At 43.5% G+C, this 17,277-nt stretch overlaps 1 protein-coding gene across 1 annotated transcript in view; it reads left to right on the top strand.

Annotated features, from left to right (window-relative positions):
• Window positions 1-17,277, top strand: part of NUDT21 (nudix hydrolase 21) — a 63,306-nt gene that overhangs the window by 38,055 nt on the left and 7,974 nt on the right. Inside the window, exons 3-5 of the mRNA XM_068130453.2 lie at window positions 6,491-6,554; window positions 6,767-6,856; window positions 7,169-7,244. Of these exons, the coding sequence (XP_067986554.1) occupies window positions 6,491-6,554; window positions 6,767-6,856; window positions 7,169-7,244 (230 nt within the window). The remainder of the gene's footprint in view (window positions 1-6,490; window positions 6,555-6,766; window positions 6,857-7,168; window positions 7,245-17,277) is intronic.

Raw genomic sequence — 17,277 nt, 5'->3', positions numbered from 1 at the left:
TATATATATTATATGTATATATATATATTATATGTATATATATATATATTATATGTATATATATATATTATATGTATATATATATATTATATGTATATATATATATTATATGTATATATATATATTATATGTATTATATATATATTATATGTATATATATATATTATATGTATATATATATATATTTATATGTATATATATATATATATTATATGTATATATATATATATATATTATATGTATATATATATATATATTATATGTATATATATATATATATATTATATGTATATATATATATATATATATTATATGTATATATATATATATATTATATTATATGTATATATATATATATTATATGTATATATATATATATATATTATATGTATATATATATATATTATATGTATATATATATATATATATATATATATATATAATAATATATATATACAGGGTGATTGAAAAGTAACTCCCTATTTTAAAATATTTAGAAATTATTTATTTATTGTAATATTTTTCTCAAATTTTTAGTGTTTGTTCCTTAATGTATGAGAATTTAATCTGTTTTGGTTTTCTTTCAGATTATTTTTTGTTTGAAATTCGGAAGCCCTACAAACATGGCTGGACGTCTTACCCTGCAGGAGCGTTCCCAGCTAGCGGCACGTTACGAAGTTTGGAAATCCGTTGTTCAAGTGCAAAGATGGTGGAGGACCATTAAAGGAGCACATGCTCAAGTTGAGGCAAAGACGATCAAGAATTGTCATGCAAAACTCATGGCTACAGGATCTGTATCTGATACTCGAAGAAGCGGTCACCCTTCCAAGTCCAGTGACCCGGAGACAGTGCAAGCAGTTCAAGAAATGTTTACACATAGCCCAAGAAAGTCAATTCGACAAGCAGCAAGGGAAAGTGGGCTCTCCTTTCACACAGTACGAACTGTGCTCAAAAAGGAGCTTAAATGGCATGTTTGGAAGCCGCACTACTGTCAAGCACTCTCTGCTGAAGACTGCGACATTCGCATGGAGTTTGGGGAGGTGATGCTGGCTTGGTATGAAGATTGGTCTGATCTCTTTAAAAATATCCTCTGGTCTGATGAAGCGGTATTTCACATCGGTGGGTTTGTGAACCGTCACAACTGCTATTACTGGGCAGGAGAAGATCCTCGTGTTATTTCTGAAAAAACGCAATATCGGCCCAAGGTAACGGTGTGGTGTGGAATGACTTCGGAAAGGATTGTAGGTCCCTTCATTCTTAGCGATACCATGAATGCCAAAAGGTACCTCACCATGCTGCAAGACGAAATCTGGCCAATTATCAGTGCTTCGGAGAATGTTGAAGATTTGATTTTCATGCAAGATGGCGCTCCTCCACATTTTGCTATTGTTGTTCGTGAATGGCTGAATGCCCACTTCCCTGGGAAATGGATGGGTCGTCGTGGTCCGTATGAGTGGCCAGCCAGGAGCCCTGACTTAACACCATGTGACTTTTTTTCTTTGGGGTTGGGTAAAAGAGCAAGTCTACTGTACCAAACCAACGACTTTGGAAGAACTTGAAGGGCGAATACGAGAAGTTATGTCTTCCATCCCACAAGAGTTCCTGGTGAAATCAGTTGACGTGGTTCCCGGGCGGCTTGAGAAGCTGGTGGCGAATTCTGGTGCTCATATCGAATTTTAAATAAAACTTCATGCTATACGCTTTCTTCTTATATCCATTTCTTGTAAAAATTATAGTTAAGAAATAAATTATAAGTATTTTAAAATAGGGTAAATACAATTATAAGTATTTAAAATATATATATAATCTTACTATAATTCACCAAATGTCTGTCAGTCTGTTCCCAGGTACCACAAAAACGGCTGAACCGATCGCAACGATATTTTGGGTGGGTAATCCTGGGACCCCCTGGAGTAAAATAGGCTATATTGTTTTTTCCAATTTCAGCTTTGGTCTCCAGCATTTTCAGGTTTGGACTCCCGCATAACCATAACGTTATTGTCCCGGGTACCGCAAAAACGGCTGCAACGATCGCAACAATTTCCTGGAACCCCTGCAGTAAAATCCTATGATAATTCACCAAAAGAACATGACATGAAAATAAAAAAATGGCTGAACAGTATTTCATGAACATTTAATTGCAGAATTGAGGAAAATCCTGATGCATTACGAACCTGCCGAATGCAGAAGTGGACATATTACGGCAATGCGCTGGTTTGATATTATCCCAATACAACCGTCATTTAAAACAGTATTTTGTTAAAGTATCAATTGATGATTGGAATTGAGTGAATACAATTATGATTTTGAATTCGTAATTGTATTCACCCAACCGTATGGAACTTCACATCAGGATTTAAATATTTGTTTATGTCACGAAAGTTGTTAAAAGTTTATTTTCTATATTAATGCTATTTAATTTGTGATTGGAGTTTTGCTGTTTGGAATGAAAAAAGAGATATCGAGTTCAAGTAAATGATGACATGCCGTGGTTGTTTCTACTTTCTGAACGTGAACTTCGCGAGTCGCCATATGCAGATTCGCCACGGACCCACGATCGATGTTTCTATACGTGAACGTACCCGTTTGTTTGCGAACGGTTACGTTTTTCATGGAAGTCCTTCACGAACTTGCTGTCCATGTCTGACGTGTGACTGAAGGTGCTACAGGAATGTGGAATTTATTGGTTTCATGCTTTAGCATTCGCCGTTTCTGCATTGTCTGTTTGCTTCTGGCCTCCCACCCGTACGTAGCATGGTAGTATTTATAATTTATTGCAAGAATACAGCACAAACTGAATATTGAAAAATACAACCTGTGACATTAGGTTTGTAAGTTTACTTTTTGGTGGCAATTGTTCACCGGCCCCTTGGGCCACTTTGCTGATGGGGTGGGGGTTGACTGCCCGATTGTAAAATGATTGCCAGTTGCTCTGGAATTTGGTGATGTCGTGGCTTGGTTTTATTTCCTGGTTTTTCACCTCCTTCTGACAAACCTTCTGAAACCCAGCAATTGTCGGCAAGATTCCAAGGCAGTGAGAGAGCCGGACCAAACAACAATCCGATAAATCTTCCATTTGAGACCTCCCATCTGCAATTTCCCACTCACATGTTACCTCTGCCACCAAAAGGTGGACGGCGGTTATGTTTCACCCCTGTCTGTTTGTTTGGTTGTCTTTGAGCCGGATATGTCCAAAAAAGTTTTGTTTGGTTTGGTTTTTTTTTTTGGTTCTCATGTAAGAGCTAAGATTAATCAAAAATAATAATAAACAGTCACATAAAACATATAATAAAGAGGGCGGGAGACAAGATGTGGAGAGAGAGGGAAGCACACAAGTACAACAGCAGAGAGCAGGGACATCGGGAGATCTGTGGGAGGGAGAGGGCTTGGGGACGGGGCATGGGAAGCGGGAGGGGGGGGGGGGGGAATGGGAGAGGTAAAAAAAACATGGACACTGCAAGGACTTCCATGAAAGAAGTTGGTATTTCAAAAAAGTGGATCTCGGGTGAATTGACGGGGGTAGAAAAGATCAAGGGTTTGGATGGGGGAAGATAAGAGATGGTGGTGAACAGCTGATTTAAAGACCTGGAGGAAGGAGTGGGATTGAAGAGTGAGGGAGTTTGTTCCAAAGGCGGGAGAAAAGAGGAGTGAAGGTGAGCAGAGAGTCTTGATTTTGGCAGTTTAACCATAAGAGGGTTGCAGGCAGATCTTTTGCAACCTGTAGGAATATTTGGGGGACAGAGCACAGACAGCTGGGGGAGCTAGGCCAGAGAGGAGTCAATCGAAGACAAAGACCAACAACCTGCCTGCGGTGAGTGAGTGAAAGGCCCTCGGAGTTAGCTTCATCGCGGGAGATACCAATGATTCTGAAAGCTTTGGTTTCAACAGCGTGAAGCCGAGCTAGTTGTGAGGCAGGACCACCAGCCCAGAGTGGAGAACAGTATTCCATTGAGCTGCGGATGAAAGCCTTGTATGTGGTGAGGAGCTCAGGTGTGCCAAGGAAGGACTTCGCACGACGGAGGATGCCCAGTCGGCGACTGGCTTTGGAGGCCAGCTTGGAAATGTGGTTTTCTCAGTAAAGATCATGGCAGATAGTGAGACGCAAAAGCTTGAGTGACAGAACTTCTTGAAGAGGATTGTTGAGAAAGTAGTTGGGAGGGTTGTCCAGTTGGTCTTTTTGGAGAGACATAGTGAGAGTGTGAGATCTGTCAGGATTGAAAGACATGTTCCACTAGTTTGACCAGTCTGTGATTTTGTCCAGGTCTGCAGAGAGTGTGGAGGCTACGGATACCGATCTGAGGGATGAGGTATGGAGCGGCAGAGAGTGGAGTCATCAGCAAAGAGATAGAGAGGATTTTCCAGAGAGTCGGAGAGATCATTGATGAGGACCAGAAAAAGCACAAGGCCCAGAACACTGCCTTGGGGAACTCTAGCCTGAACAGGAAGGAGAGATGAAAGAATTCCGGATTGCCTCCAGTTGTCGTTCATTTGTGGTAATATTCCTGAGGATGGTTTTAAAAATCTTTTTGAACTTCTTATCATTCCTGTTGCTCCAATTATCAGTGGTACAATTTTGATGCTCTTCAGCTTCCAAGAACTATTGACCTCATTTTTGAGGTCTTGGTATTTGATCATTTTCTTGATTTATGCATTGTTTAGGCCAAAATCGCTGGGTACTGATATCTCGATCAGCAATGCTGTCTTTTCCTTTTTATTCCCGAGTACAATGTCCGGACGCAATGCTTTGTTTTCAATCTTAAAGCTTTATGGAATCATCAGGTCGTATGTGCACATGGCGTCCTCATTTTCAATGATTGACCTTGGTTCGTGTTTCCATTAGTTTTCTGCAACTGGGATGTTTGCATTTTTGCAGATATGCCAATGAATCACTTTGCATACTTTGTTGTGTTGTTGTGTGTCAAGTTGTTCTGATAATACTTTTTATTTTTTTGGCATCCCAAGAGCAGGTGACGATTACTTTCTGTTTCTGTCTTGCAGAATCTGCACTTTTTCGTCTGGCTCAGTGCCGCCATCTTTTTAAATCCATTGGTGTGGTGTCCTTGATCTTGGGCATTTATTATGATTCGTTCGCCATCCCAGTTGAGCTGATCTCTTCTTAGCCATTGCAATGAGTCTTCCTTGTCTATCCCCACTCTGTCCAATTATTTTTTCTATTTTCCTGCACTTTTGTCATTCTCTCAGTTGTTGGTGTATATTTCTTGATATTTCTTTTTACATATTTATTTTGTCTTTTTTGCAATTGTTGGGACTGTATTTGTTGCCGTTTCTTTTTCCTGTGTGGCATTTTCTATTCACACCTGTTTTTGGACATTCTTTACAAGGTGAGTTAGTGATACTTTTTCAGGTTTGGTGTGTTCAGGTTTGTTTACAAATTGCATCCGATAGTCTGTTGAGCATTTCACATACTCGTCTCGTCCTACACTCGTCACTCTGTGAACCTGGTTGAGTTCCATTAGGCCGCTCCCTCCCACTCGTCTTGGCAGGTTCGTTCCCGGGATGCACTGGTTTTTGTAAAACATTTTGTGGATGGTGAGGAGTTTTCTTGTTTTGATGTCTAACTTGTTGATTTCTGATTGGGGCCAGTTTATTATTCCGCAGCTATATTGGAACACTGGTACTGCGATCTGGTTTCTGGCTTTGATTTTGTTTCTTGGGGAGAGGTATGTTTTCAGGATCAGCTTCGTTCTACGTAGGTATTCTTTGGCGATTGTTTTGCGCATTTGTTTGGTGGCCCTTTTCTACTTCGAGGTATTTGTATGATACTTCGTTTTCTAACTGCTGTATTGGTGTTTAAAGGTCAATTTTTATGTTGTCTGTTTTTATTGGCTTACCTTGCACAAATATGCACATGGCGCACTTGTCTCGTCCAAATTATATTTGAATGTACTCGGAAAACCGTTTTTATTAGTTTTAGTTCTGTCAATTTTTTTGTCATTTGCCGAGAAGAGCTTTAAATCATCCATGTATAGTAGATGTGTCACCTTTCCTATTTCTTTGGATGTCTGTCTATTGGTTGTTAGTGTGTATCTGTGTCCTTGTTCATTGATGTTATTTAGTGGGTCCAGAGCCTGACAAAACAGAAGGGGGGGAAGACTGTCTCCCTGGAAGATTCCACGCTGTATCTTTGCATCTGGTATTTCGATTTTTCCTTCTGAGTGCTGTAATATCAGTGATAGTCCAGAGTTCCTTTGCTTTCTCAATCAGTTTGATTATTTTAGGATCGATTTTGTATATTTGCATGCATTTTATCATCCACGAATGTGGGACACTGTCTGTCAAAAGCTTTCTTATAGTCTATCCAGGTGGTGGACAATTTAGTTCTTTGCATTTTGCAATTTTCAAGTGTGGCCTTGTTCAGTAGTAGGTGGTCAGTTGTGTGTGCGTGCGTGTGTGCGTCCGTTCGTGTTCATGCACGCATATTATTTATTTATTTATTTATTTATTTATTTATTTATTACACTTTGTATAGGCCTGGAGGAGAGCTAAAGCCTGCAGAGGATGAGGTGGATGGATTGAAACGGCTTCTAGCAGAGGTAATGTATTACAACTTGATTTGATTTTGTTTGAAACTGAGTTGTCATGCTTCTTGTGGGAATTAAGTTTTATTTAACTTTATTCTGCCATTCCTTCATTGTGCAGGTCCCCCATACTCCACCTTTCTCTGTTTATAAACACCTGTGCTTCACTTTGGGGGAAGCCCTGGACAAGTCAACCAGTGGTAAATAAATTGAATGCTTTCTTTCAGATCCTTGGCCGGCAAGATGGTGTCCATCAGGACTGGATCATAGAAGATTGTATCAGCAACTGGTGGAGACCAAACTTTGAACAACCTCAGGTCTGTGAGACTATCTGCTTTTTTGTGTTCACTTGCTGTTCTTTAACTCAGTTTTTTTTTTTTTTTTTTTAACTCGAACTCATTCAAAGACTGTTTTGTTTGTGGTTTAGTTTGTCATTCCTAGTCAGGAGAATGATCAATGGCTTAATGAAGGTGTTGCTTTTATCCACAATCATCTCATTGAATTAAATTTAACACATTATTAAAAGTTGTTCAGGAACATAGACCCTAAAAAAACTGCAGTTTGGCTTCTTTATTACAAGAAGTTATCTTGCTGAATGTGAATAACCACATGTTGCTTACTTTCTACAGTACCCTTACATTCCTGCGCATATCACAAAGCCCAAGGAACACAAAAAGCTTTTTCTCGTGCAGCTACCAGAAAAAGGTAAGGCGGTGATATAATAATGAAGTGTCTGTCCGCATTATAATTCAAAACGCTTCATGAATGCGAGACGCAGAAGACCATTAGTGTTTGGAACAACGTGACAGTTGTTAAAGAATCTGAACAATTTTGTGAAACCATCGATGAGTCACGTTGCTTAAAAAAAAAAAGTCTTGGGGAAAAAAACGAAGAGTAAAGGGGGATCTCTGAGCAGGTGAATTGACTCAATTGACTCATTGTTGCTTGTCGCAACACAAAGGTTCTTTGATCGATCTGTTCAATCAGCAGTCGGGTGTTGTTTATTCCAAGGCGGTACTCAAACACATCGACATTGCAGAACACAAAGGAAAAGGTGACTGGCGCACCTCTCTGCTCTGCTTTACCACTCATATACTCGACTCATGACCATATCTAAAAGTGCTCATAAATACGAGTTTATTCCATAATCTAGCCGGTGATATAAACCGCTCTTTACTGTGAGATGGCTCTACATTCAGAAGCATCCAGAAATTTCCCAAACACTTGCAATCTTTTCAAAAGCTGTGAAGTCTAAATTTAGCATTAGTATAATATTTTAACTCTACTCTACTCTACATTTACACTTGAAGTATAACCTTGACAAACATTAAAAAGGAATAGCCAGTCACTGATAAGTAATTTGTGACTGTACTTCGCAGGCAATTTGCCCAAGAGTTGCTTTGAGTGGTACATGGGATGAGCCCACAAATATATTATTCTACCTGAATAATAGAGCGATTGTCCTCACCCCCTGGGACATGAACCGAGGCAAAAAAAAAAAGAAGAAAAGAAGTTATATACACTACATAACCAAAAGTATGCGGACAACAACAACAACAACAACAACATGCATTTTAAGGCCATTTTCCCTGCTAGAGCGGGGGTTAGCCTTGCGGTCCCCATGACAATCTTCTCCATTTTGCCCTATTTTCTGCATCTCTCCTTGTTAACCCTTTGCCCACATTTTGTTCTTCCACCATCTTTAGCCAAGTCTTTCTCGGTCTTCCCCGTCCTCTACTTCCTTCTACATTAATTTCCATCACTCTTCTCAACCAGTCACTTTCATCCTTCCTCAACACATGACCAAACCATCTCAACCTGTTCCTCTTCACAGCATCAATCACAGGCAATATTCCCATCATCTTTCGCAATTCATCATTTGTCTTCCTCTCTCTCAACGATACTCCGCACATCCACCGAACCATTCGCATTGCCACCCTTTCCAGCCTTCGTTGCTGCTCTACGTTCATTACCCATGTCTCGCTCCCATAAATCATAACACTTCTCACACATGCAGCATACACCTTTCCCTTCAGCTTCAGCAACACTCTCCTCCTCATCAGCACGCCACTCAGTTCCCGAAACTTCTTCCATGCACATCTCACTCGAGCAACTGTTGCCGAGTCTGATCCACCTTCTCCATTCAGCATGTCTCCGAGGTAGCAAAATGTTTTCACACCTTCCAGCTTCACCGCCGTCTCCAAGATCCAACTCAACATTTCCTCCATCTGCAGCTCCCTCTGTGCACACCTTACATTTGAATGTAGCTGCCACACTGGTAAATGACCCTCTCAGACCACTACATTTTTGATGAACCCACTCAGCGCACATAGTACATTGAATGGAGTTCACTCCGACACCCTTCCTGCACACAGCACACGGCCACTTCCCAGTTCTTTCCACCTCACCACATGCTTTACCACTTGCCATCACCTTCGTCTTTCCGATATTCACCTTCAGACCTTTTGTCTCCATACATTCCTTCCACTTGTTCATCTTTTCCTTCAGTCCATCCATACTTTCCGCAATCAACACCAGATCATCTGCATACAACAACTCCCACGGTAAACCCTCCTTTACGTTCTGAGCCAGCACCTCCATCACAGCTACAAATAGTAGTGGACTTAGTACCGACCCCTGATGCACTCCCACCTTCACCTCAAACTCACCACTGTTCCCATCCTTCGTCCTTACAGCTGTGCGCGCTCTTTTGTACATTGCCATCACTACTCTGATCAACCATTCCTCCACTCCTAACTTCCTCAATCCCCATGTCAATACTTTGCATGGAACCCTATCGAATGCTTTCTCCAGATCAACAAACCCAAAAAACAACTTCTTCCTCTGCTCCATGTACTTCTCCTGCAACTGCCTCACAATGAAAAGCGCATCTGTCGTTCCTCTTCCTGGTATAAATCCAAACTGCATTTCGTCGATCTTCACTTTCTTCCTTATCCTCCTCTCCAACACCCTTTCCAATACCTTCATTCCATGCTCCAATAACTTTATCGCTCGGTACGAGCCACACTCCAGAGGGTCACCTTTCCCCTTGTATAGAGGGACAAGGGTACTCAGTTCCCAATCCACTGGAATGCGGCCTGCTTTCACCACCAGATTACAGATCTCTGTCATTCTCTTCACACCCCAACTTCCTGCTGCCTTCAACATATCTCCCACAACTCCCGTCGGCCCTCCCGCTTTTCCACTCTTCATTGCTTTTATCGCTTCCTCAACTTCCTTCTCAGTTATCTTCTCTGCCGGTCCTAAAACAGGGTTACTCTCTATGTTGCCATCCCATTCATTCTCTGTATTCAACAGCATTTCCATATATCTTTTCCATCTTCCTTTAATTCCATCTGGGTCGACAACGATTTGTCCCACTTCATCCTTCAAGCACCTCACCCCCATCACATCACACCTCTCTTTCGCTATGTGCTTTGCAATCCTGAATACTGCTTTCTGACCTTCCGAATCCAAGCGTTCTCCGAACATTTTCCTACATGCCTCCTGCGCCTTTGCTACCTCTTTCTTTGCAGCCTTCCTGGCTGCCTTATAACTTTCATGCTCTGCTGTTTCTGCTCCTGTACCCTTCGCCTTCTGCCACTCCTTGAACTTCTTCCTCTTCTCGTCAATCATCTTTCCAACTTCATCATCCCACCACCATGTTTCCGATTGCCTCGGTGGTCCTTTTGTCCATCCACATACCTCACCAACGGCTCCCAACAGACTAGCTTTTATTGACATCCAACCACTTTCAAGCTCAACCACATCATCCTCTACCCTACTCAGCCTCTCTTTTAATGCCTCCCTTACTGTCACCTCTTTCAACCTCCACACCTTCATTCTTGGTTGGTACTTCACCCGCCGAGCTCTCCTCGCACCTTTCACCCTTATGTCGCAGACAACCAAGTGGTGCTGTGAAACAGCCTCCTCCCCCGGGATCCCCTTTGTGTCCCGGAGGTGCCCCCTATCTCGCCTACGCACCATCAGGTAGTCAACGGTTGTCGTCGACCCACCTGACGTGTATGTAACAAGCTTATTATCCTCTTTCTGGAACTGAGTATTACAAATCAGCTCCATCAGCAAACTCCAAAATCCTTTAACTCTACTCTACTCCACATTTACACTTGAAGTATAACCTTGACAAACATTAAAAAGGCATAGCCAGTCACTGATAAGTAATTTGTGACTGTACTTCGCAGGCAATTTGCCCAAGAGTTGCTTTGAGTGGTACATGGGATGAGCCCACAAATATATTATTCTACCTGAATAATAGAGCGATTGTCCTCACCCCCTGGGACATGAACCGAGGCTAAAAAAAAAAAAGAAAAAAGTTATATACACTACATAACCAAAAGTATGCGGACACCCCTCCTAATTAGTGGATTCGGCTGTTTCAGCCACACCCATTGCTGACAGGTATATATAATCAAGCACACAGCCATGCAATCTCCATAGACAAACATTGGCAGTAGAATGGGCCATACTGAAGAGCTTGGTGACTTCCAACATGGGACCATCATGCCACCTTTCCAACAAGTCAGTTCGTCAAATTTCTGCCCTGCTAGAGCTGCCCGGTCAACTACAAGTGCTGTTATTGTGAAGTGGAAACGTCTTGGAGCAACAACTTCTCAGCCGCGAAGTGGTAGGCCACACAAGCTCACATAACGGGGCCGCCGAGTGCTGCAGCACATAGCGCTTAAAAATCGTCTGTCCTCGGTTGCAACACTCACTACCGAGTTCCAAACTGCTTCTGGAAGCAGCATCAACACAACAACTGTTCGTCGGGAGCTTCATGAAATGGGTTTCCATGGCCGAGTAGCCGCACCCAAGCCTAAGATCACCATGCGCAATGCCAAGCGTCGGTTGGAGTGGTGTAAAACTCGCCGCCATTGGACTCTGGAGCAGTGGAAACGCGTTCTCTGGAGTGATTAATCATGCTTCATCATCTGGCAGTTGGACGGACGAATCTGGGTTTGGTGGATGACAGGAGAACGCTACCTGCCCGAATGCATAGTGCCAATTGTAAAGTTTGGTGGAGGAGGCATAATGGTCTGGGGCTGTTTTTCATGGTTCGGGCTAGGCTCCTTGGTTCCAGTGAAGGGAAATCTTAACGCCACAGCATACAATGACATTCTAGACGATTGTGTGTTTCCAACTTTGTGGCAACAGTTTGGGGAAGGCCTTTTCCTGTTTTAGCATTACAATGCCCCCGTGCACAAAGCGAAGTACATAGAGAAATGGTTTGTCGGGATCGGTGTGGAAGAACTTGACTGGCCTGCACAGAGCCCTGACCTCAACCCCATCGAACACCTTTGGGATGAATTGGAATGCTGACTGCGAGCCAGGCCTAATCCCCCAACATCAGTGCCCGACCTCACTAATGCTCTTGTGGATGAATTGAAGAAAATCCCTGCAGCAATGTTCCAACATCTAGTGGAAAGCCTTCCCAGAAGAGTGGAGGCTGTTGTAGCAGCAAAGGGCTGACCAATTGCATATTAATGCCCATGATTTTGGAATGAGATGTTTGATGTTCGGGTGTCCACATACTTTTGGTCATGTCGTATATATTTCATGCGTCACCTAATGTTTGCATATCGAAAGTTTCATTGAAAAATGTTCCTGTAATTGCATATTTTGGTATTTGACCTTTTGATCCCGCCAACGGGGATGGAGCCAAAAGTGATACTGCTGTTACACCTTCCTGCCATGTGATGATCATAACTATCAAGTTTGGTGAATTTCTGCCCAATCGTTTAGGAGGAGGAGGAGATATGGTGTGACAGACAGACTGATGAATCCGATTGCAATATTCCCCTTTATTTTTGTTTTTTCCCTCCAAAAAGCATGGGGATAATGGGTGTATTTATATCGTGCCTTTTGCCAATGGTTTCAAGGTGCTGAATAGCACCCTATAATCTGCACTGAGAAATGCAGGGTCCTACATTCCAAGAGGATTGCCCACAATTTACCAGAAGCCCTGATCCGTTCATGTACGTCCGTTCAATGTCGGTATGCTCTTCCATGAGCCTAGACTATGCATACAAAAAAACCCATTGATGTCACATCATTGTTGCTCACATTTCTGCACATTTTAAGCTCTCTTTAAAGTCAAGGTGCCTCAGATAATTTGTCTTGCTTCAAGACGTCAAGGAAGAAGTGAATTTGGTGTGTTTTTAAATTTAATTAGTACGGCAGATTGGTGAAATATTTGGGAGAATTGTGACTTTGATGATACAAGCACGAGAGTTGGCACACAGTTAGAGTATGCCCTTAAGAAGATATTTGGCTATAGGGCCATCGCAGATTTGTCCTGTGACAACAATGGCGGCCATTTTTCAAAATGGCCTCCATTGCTTGTTATTTTACATATATTTGGGACATAACTGTGTATAAACTGTTGTGGTCATACAAGCTTGACATTTGGCACATAATTAAAGAACCCTAACTCTAGGGTTATCATATATTTGTCCTGTGAGGACAATGTTTTTAAAATGGCCACCCTTTATATGGTATATCATGGTATATGGTGTATGGTAAACAACACATTAACAACAGGCATTTTAAGGCCATTTTCCCTGCAAGAGTGGGGGTTAGCCTTGCGGTCCCCATGACAATCTTCTCCATTTTGCCCTATTTTCTGCATCTCCCCTTGATAACCCCCTTGCCCGCATTTCTTCTTCGACCATCTTTAGCCAAGTCTTTCTCGGTCTTCCCCGTCCTCGACTTCCTTCCACATTCATTTCCATCACTCTTCTCAACCAGTCACTTTCATCCTTCCTCAACAGATGACCAAACCAGCTCAAACTGTTTCTCTTCACAGCATCCATCCCAGGCTCTGTTCCCATCATCTTTCGCAATTCATCATTTGTCTTTCTCTCTCTCTCAACGATACTCCACACATCCACCGAACCATTCGCATTTCCACCCTTTCCAGCCTTCGTTGCTGCTCTACGTTCATTACCGATGTCTCGCTCCCATAAATCATAACACTTCTCACACATGCAGCATACACCTTTCCCTTCAGCTTCAATGACACTCCCCTCCTTGTCAGCACGCCACTCAGTTCCCGAAACTTCTTCCATGCACATCTCACTCCAGCAACCGTTGCCGAGTCTGATCCACCTTCTCCATTCAGCATGTCTCCTAGGTAACAAAATGTTTTCACACCTTCCAGCTTCACGCCGTCTCCAAGATCCAACTCAACATTTCCTCCATCTGCAGCTCCCTCTGTGCACACCTTATACTTGAATGTAGCTGCCACACTGGTTATTGACCCTCTCAAACCACGACATTTTTGATGAACCCACTCAGCACACATTGTACATTGAATGGAATTCACTCCGACACCCTTCCTGCACACAGCACACGGCCACTTCCCAGTTCTTTCCACCTCACCACATGCTTTACCACTTGCCATCACCTTCGTTTTTCTGATATTCACCTTTCTGATATTCACCATTATGGAGACCTTTTGTCTCCATACATTCCTTCCACTTGTTCATCTTCTCCTTCAGTCCATCCATACTTTCTGCAATCAACACCAGATCATCTGTATACAACAACTCCCACGGTAAACCCTCCTTTACGTTCTGAGCCAGCACCTCCATCACAGCTACAAATAGTAGTGGACTTAGTACCGACCCTTGATGCACTCCCACCTTCACCTCAAACTCACCACTGTTCCTGTCCTTCGTCCTTACAGCTGTGCACGCTCTTTTGTACATTGCCATCACTACTCTGATCAACCATTCCTCCACTCCTAACTTCCTCAATGCCCATGTCACTACTTCACGTGGAACCCCATCGAATGCTTTCTCCAGATCGACAAACCCAAGAAACAACTTCTTCCTCTTCTCCATGTACTTCTCCTGCAACCTGCAAAGTATACACGGAATCTTGTGGTGAGGCTGTTGCCCAGAAACAACTTGCATTCGTCTCCTGGAAAGCAAATCCAACGGAAGGAAATCTCATTTCCTTTCACAAAACCTGAAAAGTGTGTGTCCACCCTCAGGAGAGCCAGGAAACAATATCTCTCCGTTCTCAAGACCGAACTCTCTTATCTGTCTCCCTATTCCAAATCATGGTGGCGTCTGGTCAAATCTGTTTCTGGTGTTTGTTCCCCCTCCATCCCCTCCCTTACCTCAAACGGCTACACAGCTGACTCCACACGTGAAAAAGCTGAATGCCTCAACTCTGTTTGCCTCTAAATCTTGTGTCCCAAACCCATCCCTCTCTGTACCCACCGTACCCAGTCGTACCCAGCTGCTCCTGGACTCTGTGGCCTTTCCTCCTGACAGGGTGGAAAAGTTTCTGTCAACCCTCGACTCTGATTCTGCAACTGGACCTGACGGCATCAGCCCACGGGTCCTAAAATCCTGTTCTTCCGCTCTTTCACTCCCTCTCTCTGTTCTCTTCACCCTCTCTTTTGCTTAAGGTCATCTGCCATTTGCTTGGAAATCAGCCAACATCACCACTTTACACAAAAAAGGTGCAAAAACAGATCCCAGCAACTACAGACCAATCAGCCTTTTTTTTTTTTTTTTTTTTTTTGAATACAGAGTCGAGGCTCGTGAAAGAGCTAACATTTATCAACCAAACAAATCAAACAAACAAGCAAACAAAGTATATAAAAAGGGGAGTGGTCGACAAGATGGGGAGAGAAGGGGAGGAAGCACACAAACACAACATTTGAGAGCAGGGACATCGGGAGATGTTTTTGGAGGGAGAGGGCCTGGGGGGAGGCAGGATAGGTATAAAACGCAAGGACACCAAGGACTTCCAGGAAAGAAGTCAAAAGTCACCTCAAAAAAGTGGATTTGGGGTGAAATTAGCGGGGGTAGAAAAGATCAAGGTTTTGGATTGGGGAAGATAAGAGATGGTGGTGAACAGCCGTTTTAAAGACCTGGAGGGAGGAGTGGGATTGAAGAGAGTGAGGGAGTTTGGTCCAGAGGCGGGAGAAAAGAGGAATGAAGGAGTGAAGGTGAGCAGAGAGTCTTGATTTTGGCAGTTTAACCAGAAGAGGGTTGCAGGCAGATCTTGTGCGACCTGCAGGAATATTTGGGGGACAGAGCCCAGAGAGAGCTGGGGGAGCAAGGCCGGAGAGGAGTCGGTAGAAGACGGAAAGACCACCAACCTGCCTGCGGTGATTAAGTGAAAGGCCCTTGGAGATGGCGTCATCGCGGAGATTCCAATGATTCTGAACGCTTTGGTTTCAACAGCGTGAAGACGAGCTAGGTGTGAGGCAGGAGCAGCAGCCCAGAGGGGAGAGCAGTACTCCATTGAGCTGCGGATGAAAGCCTTGTATGTGGTGAGGAGCTCAGGTGTGCCAAGGAAGGACTTCGCACGACTGAGGATGCCCAGTCAGGCGACTGGCTTTGGAGGCCAGCTTGGAAATGTGGTTTTCCCAGGAAAGATCATGGCAGATAGTGAGACCCAAAAGCTTGAGTGACAGAACTTCTTGGAGAGGATTATTCATAAAGTAGATGGGAGGGTTGTCCAGTCGGTCTTTTCGGAGAGACATCGTAAGAGTGTGAGATTTGTCAGGATTGAAAGACATGTTCCACTTGTTTGCCCAGTCTGTGATTTTGTCCAGGTCTGCAGAGAGTGAGGAGGCTGCAGACTGCCGATCTGAGGGATGAGGAATGGAGCGGCAGAGAGTGGAGTCATCAGCAAAGAGATGGAGAGGATTTTCAAGAGAGTCAGAGAGATCATTGATGAAGACCAGAAAAAGCGCAGGGCCCAGAACACTGCCTTGGGGAACTCCAGCCTGAACAGGAAGAGGAGATGAGAGAAACCCATTCAGGGCCACACGTTGACGACGACTAGAGAGGAAGTCCACCAGCCATGCGTGGAGATTTCCATGGATACCAAAGGAGGAGGGTTTGGTGAGCAGAGCGGGGTGCCAGACCGTATCGAAGGCACGTGATATGTCGAGGGAGACGGCTCGAATTTCCTGTTTGGCATTGAGGACCTCCATCCATTGTTGAGACAGCAGAAGCAGCATGTCCAGAGTAGAGTGACCTGGTCTGAAACCAAATTGATGATCAGAGATCAAGCCATTGGAGAAGAGGAAAGATTTCATATCCGAAGCAATGATGGATTCCATGACTTTGCTAATAATTGGGAGAAGGCTGATTGGTCTGTAGTTGCTAGGATCTGTTTTTGCACCTTTTTGTGCAAAGCGGTGATGTTGGCTGATTTCCAAGCAGATGGCAGTTGACCTTGAGCAAAAGAGAGGGTGAAGAGAACAGAGAGGGAGTGAAAGAGCGGAAGAACAGGATTTTAGGACCCGTGGGCTGATGCCGTCAGGTCCAATTGCAGAATCAGAGTCGAGGGTTGACAGAAACTTTTCCACCTTGTCAGGAGGAAAGGACACGGGGTGCAGGAGCAGCTGGGTACGACTGGGTATGGTGGGTACAGAGAGGGATGGGTTTGGGACACAAGATTTAGAGGCAAACACAGAGTTGAGGCATTCAGCTTTTTCACGTGCGGATTCAGCTGTGCAGCCATTTGAGGTAAGGGAGGGGATGGAGGGGGAACAAACACCAGAAACAGATTTGACCAGACGCCACCAGGATTTGGAAGAGGGAGACAGATAAGAGAGTTCGGTCTTAAGAACGGAAAGATATTGTTTCCTGGCTCTCCTGAGGGTGGACACACACTTGTTTTGGGCTTTGTGAAAGGAAATGAGATTTCCTTCCGTTGGATTTGCTTTCCAGGAGACGAAGGCAAGTTG

Source organism: Myxine glutinosa, chromosome 11 (genome assembly GCF_964187855.1).
Source record: "Myxine glutinosa chromosome 11, kmMyxGlut1.1, whole genome shotgun sequence".
Taxonomy (NCBI): domain Eukaryota; kingdom Metazoa; phylum Chordata; class Myxini; order Myxiniformes; family Myxinidae; genus Myxine; species Myxine glutinosa.
Note: the sequence above shows the minus strand (reverse complement) of the source record. Positions and strands in the feature narration are given on the sequence as shown.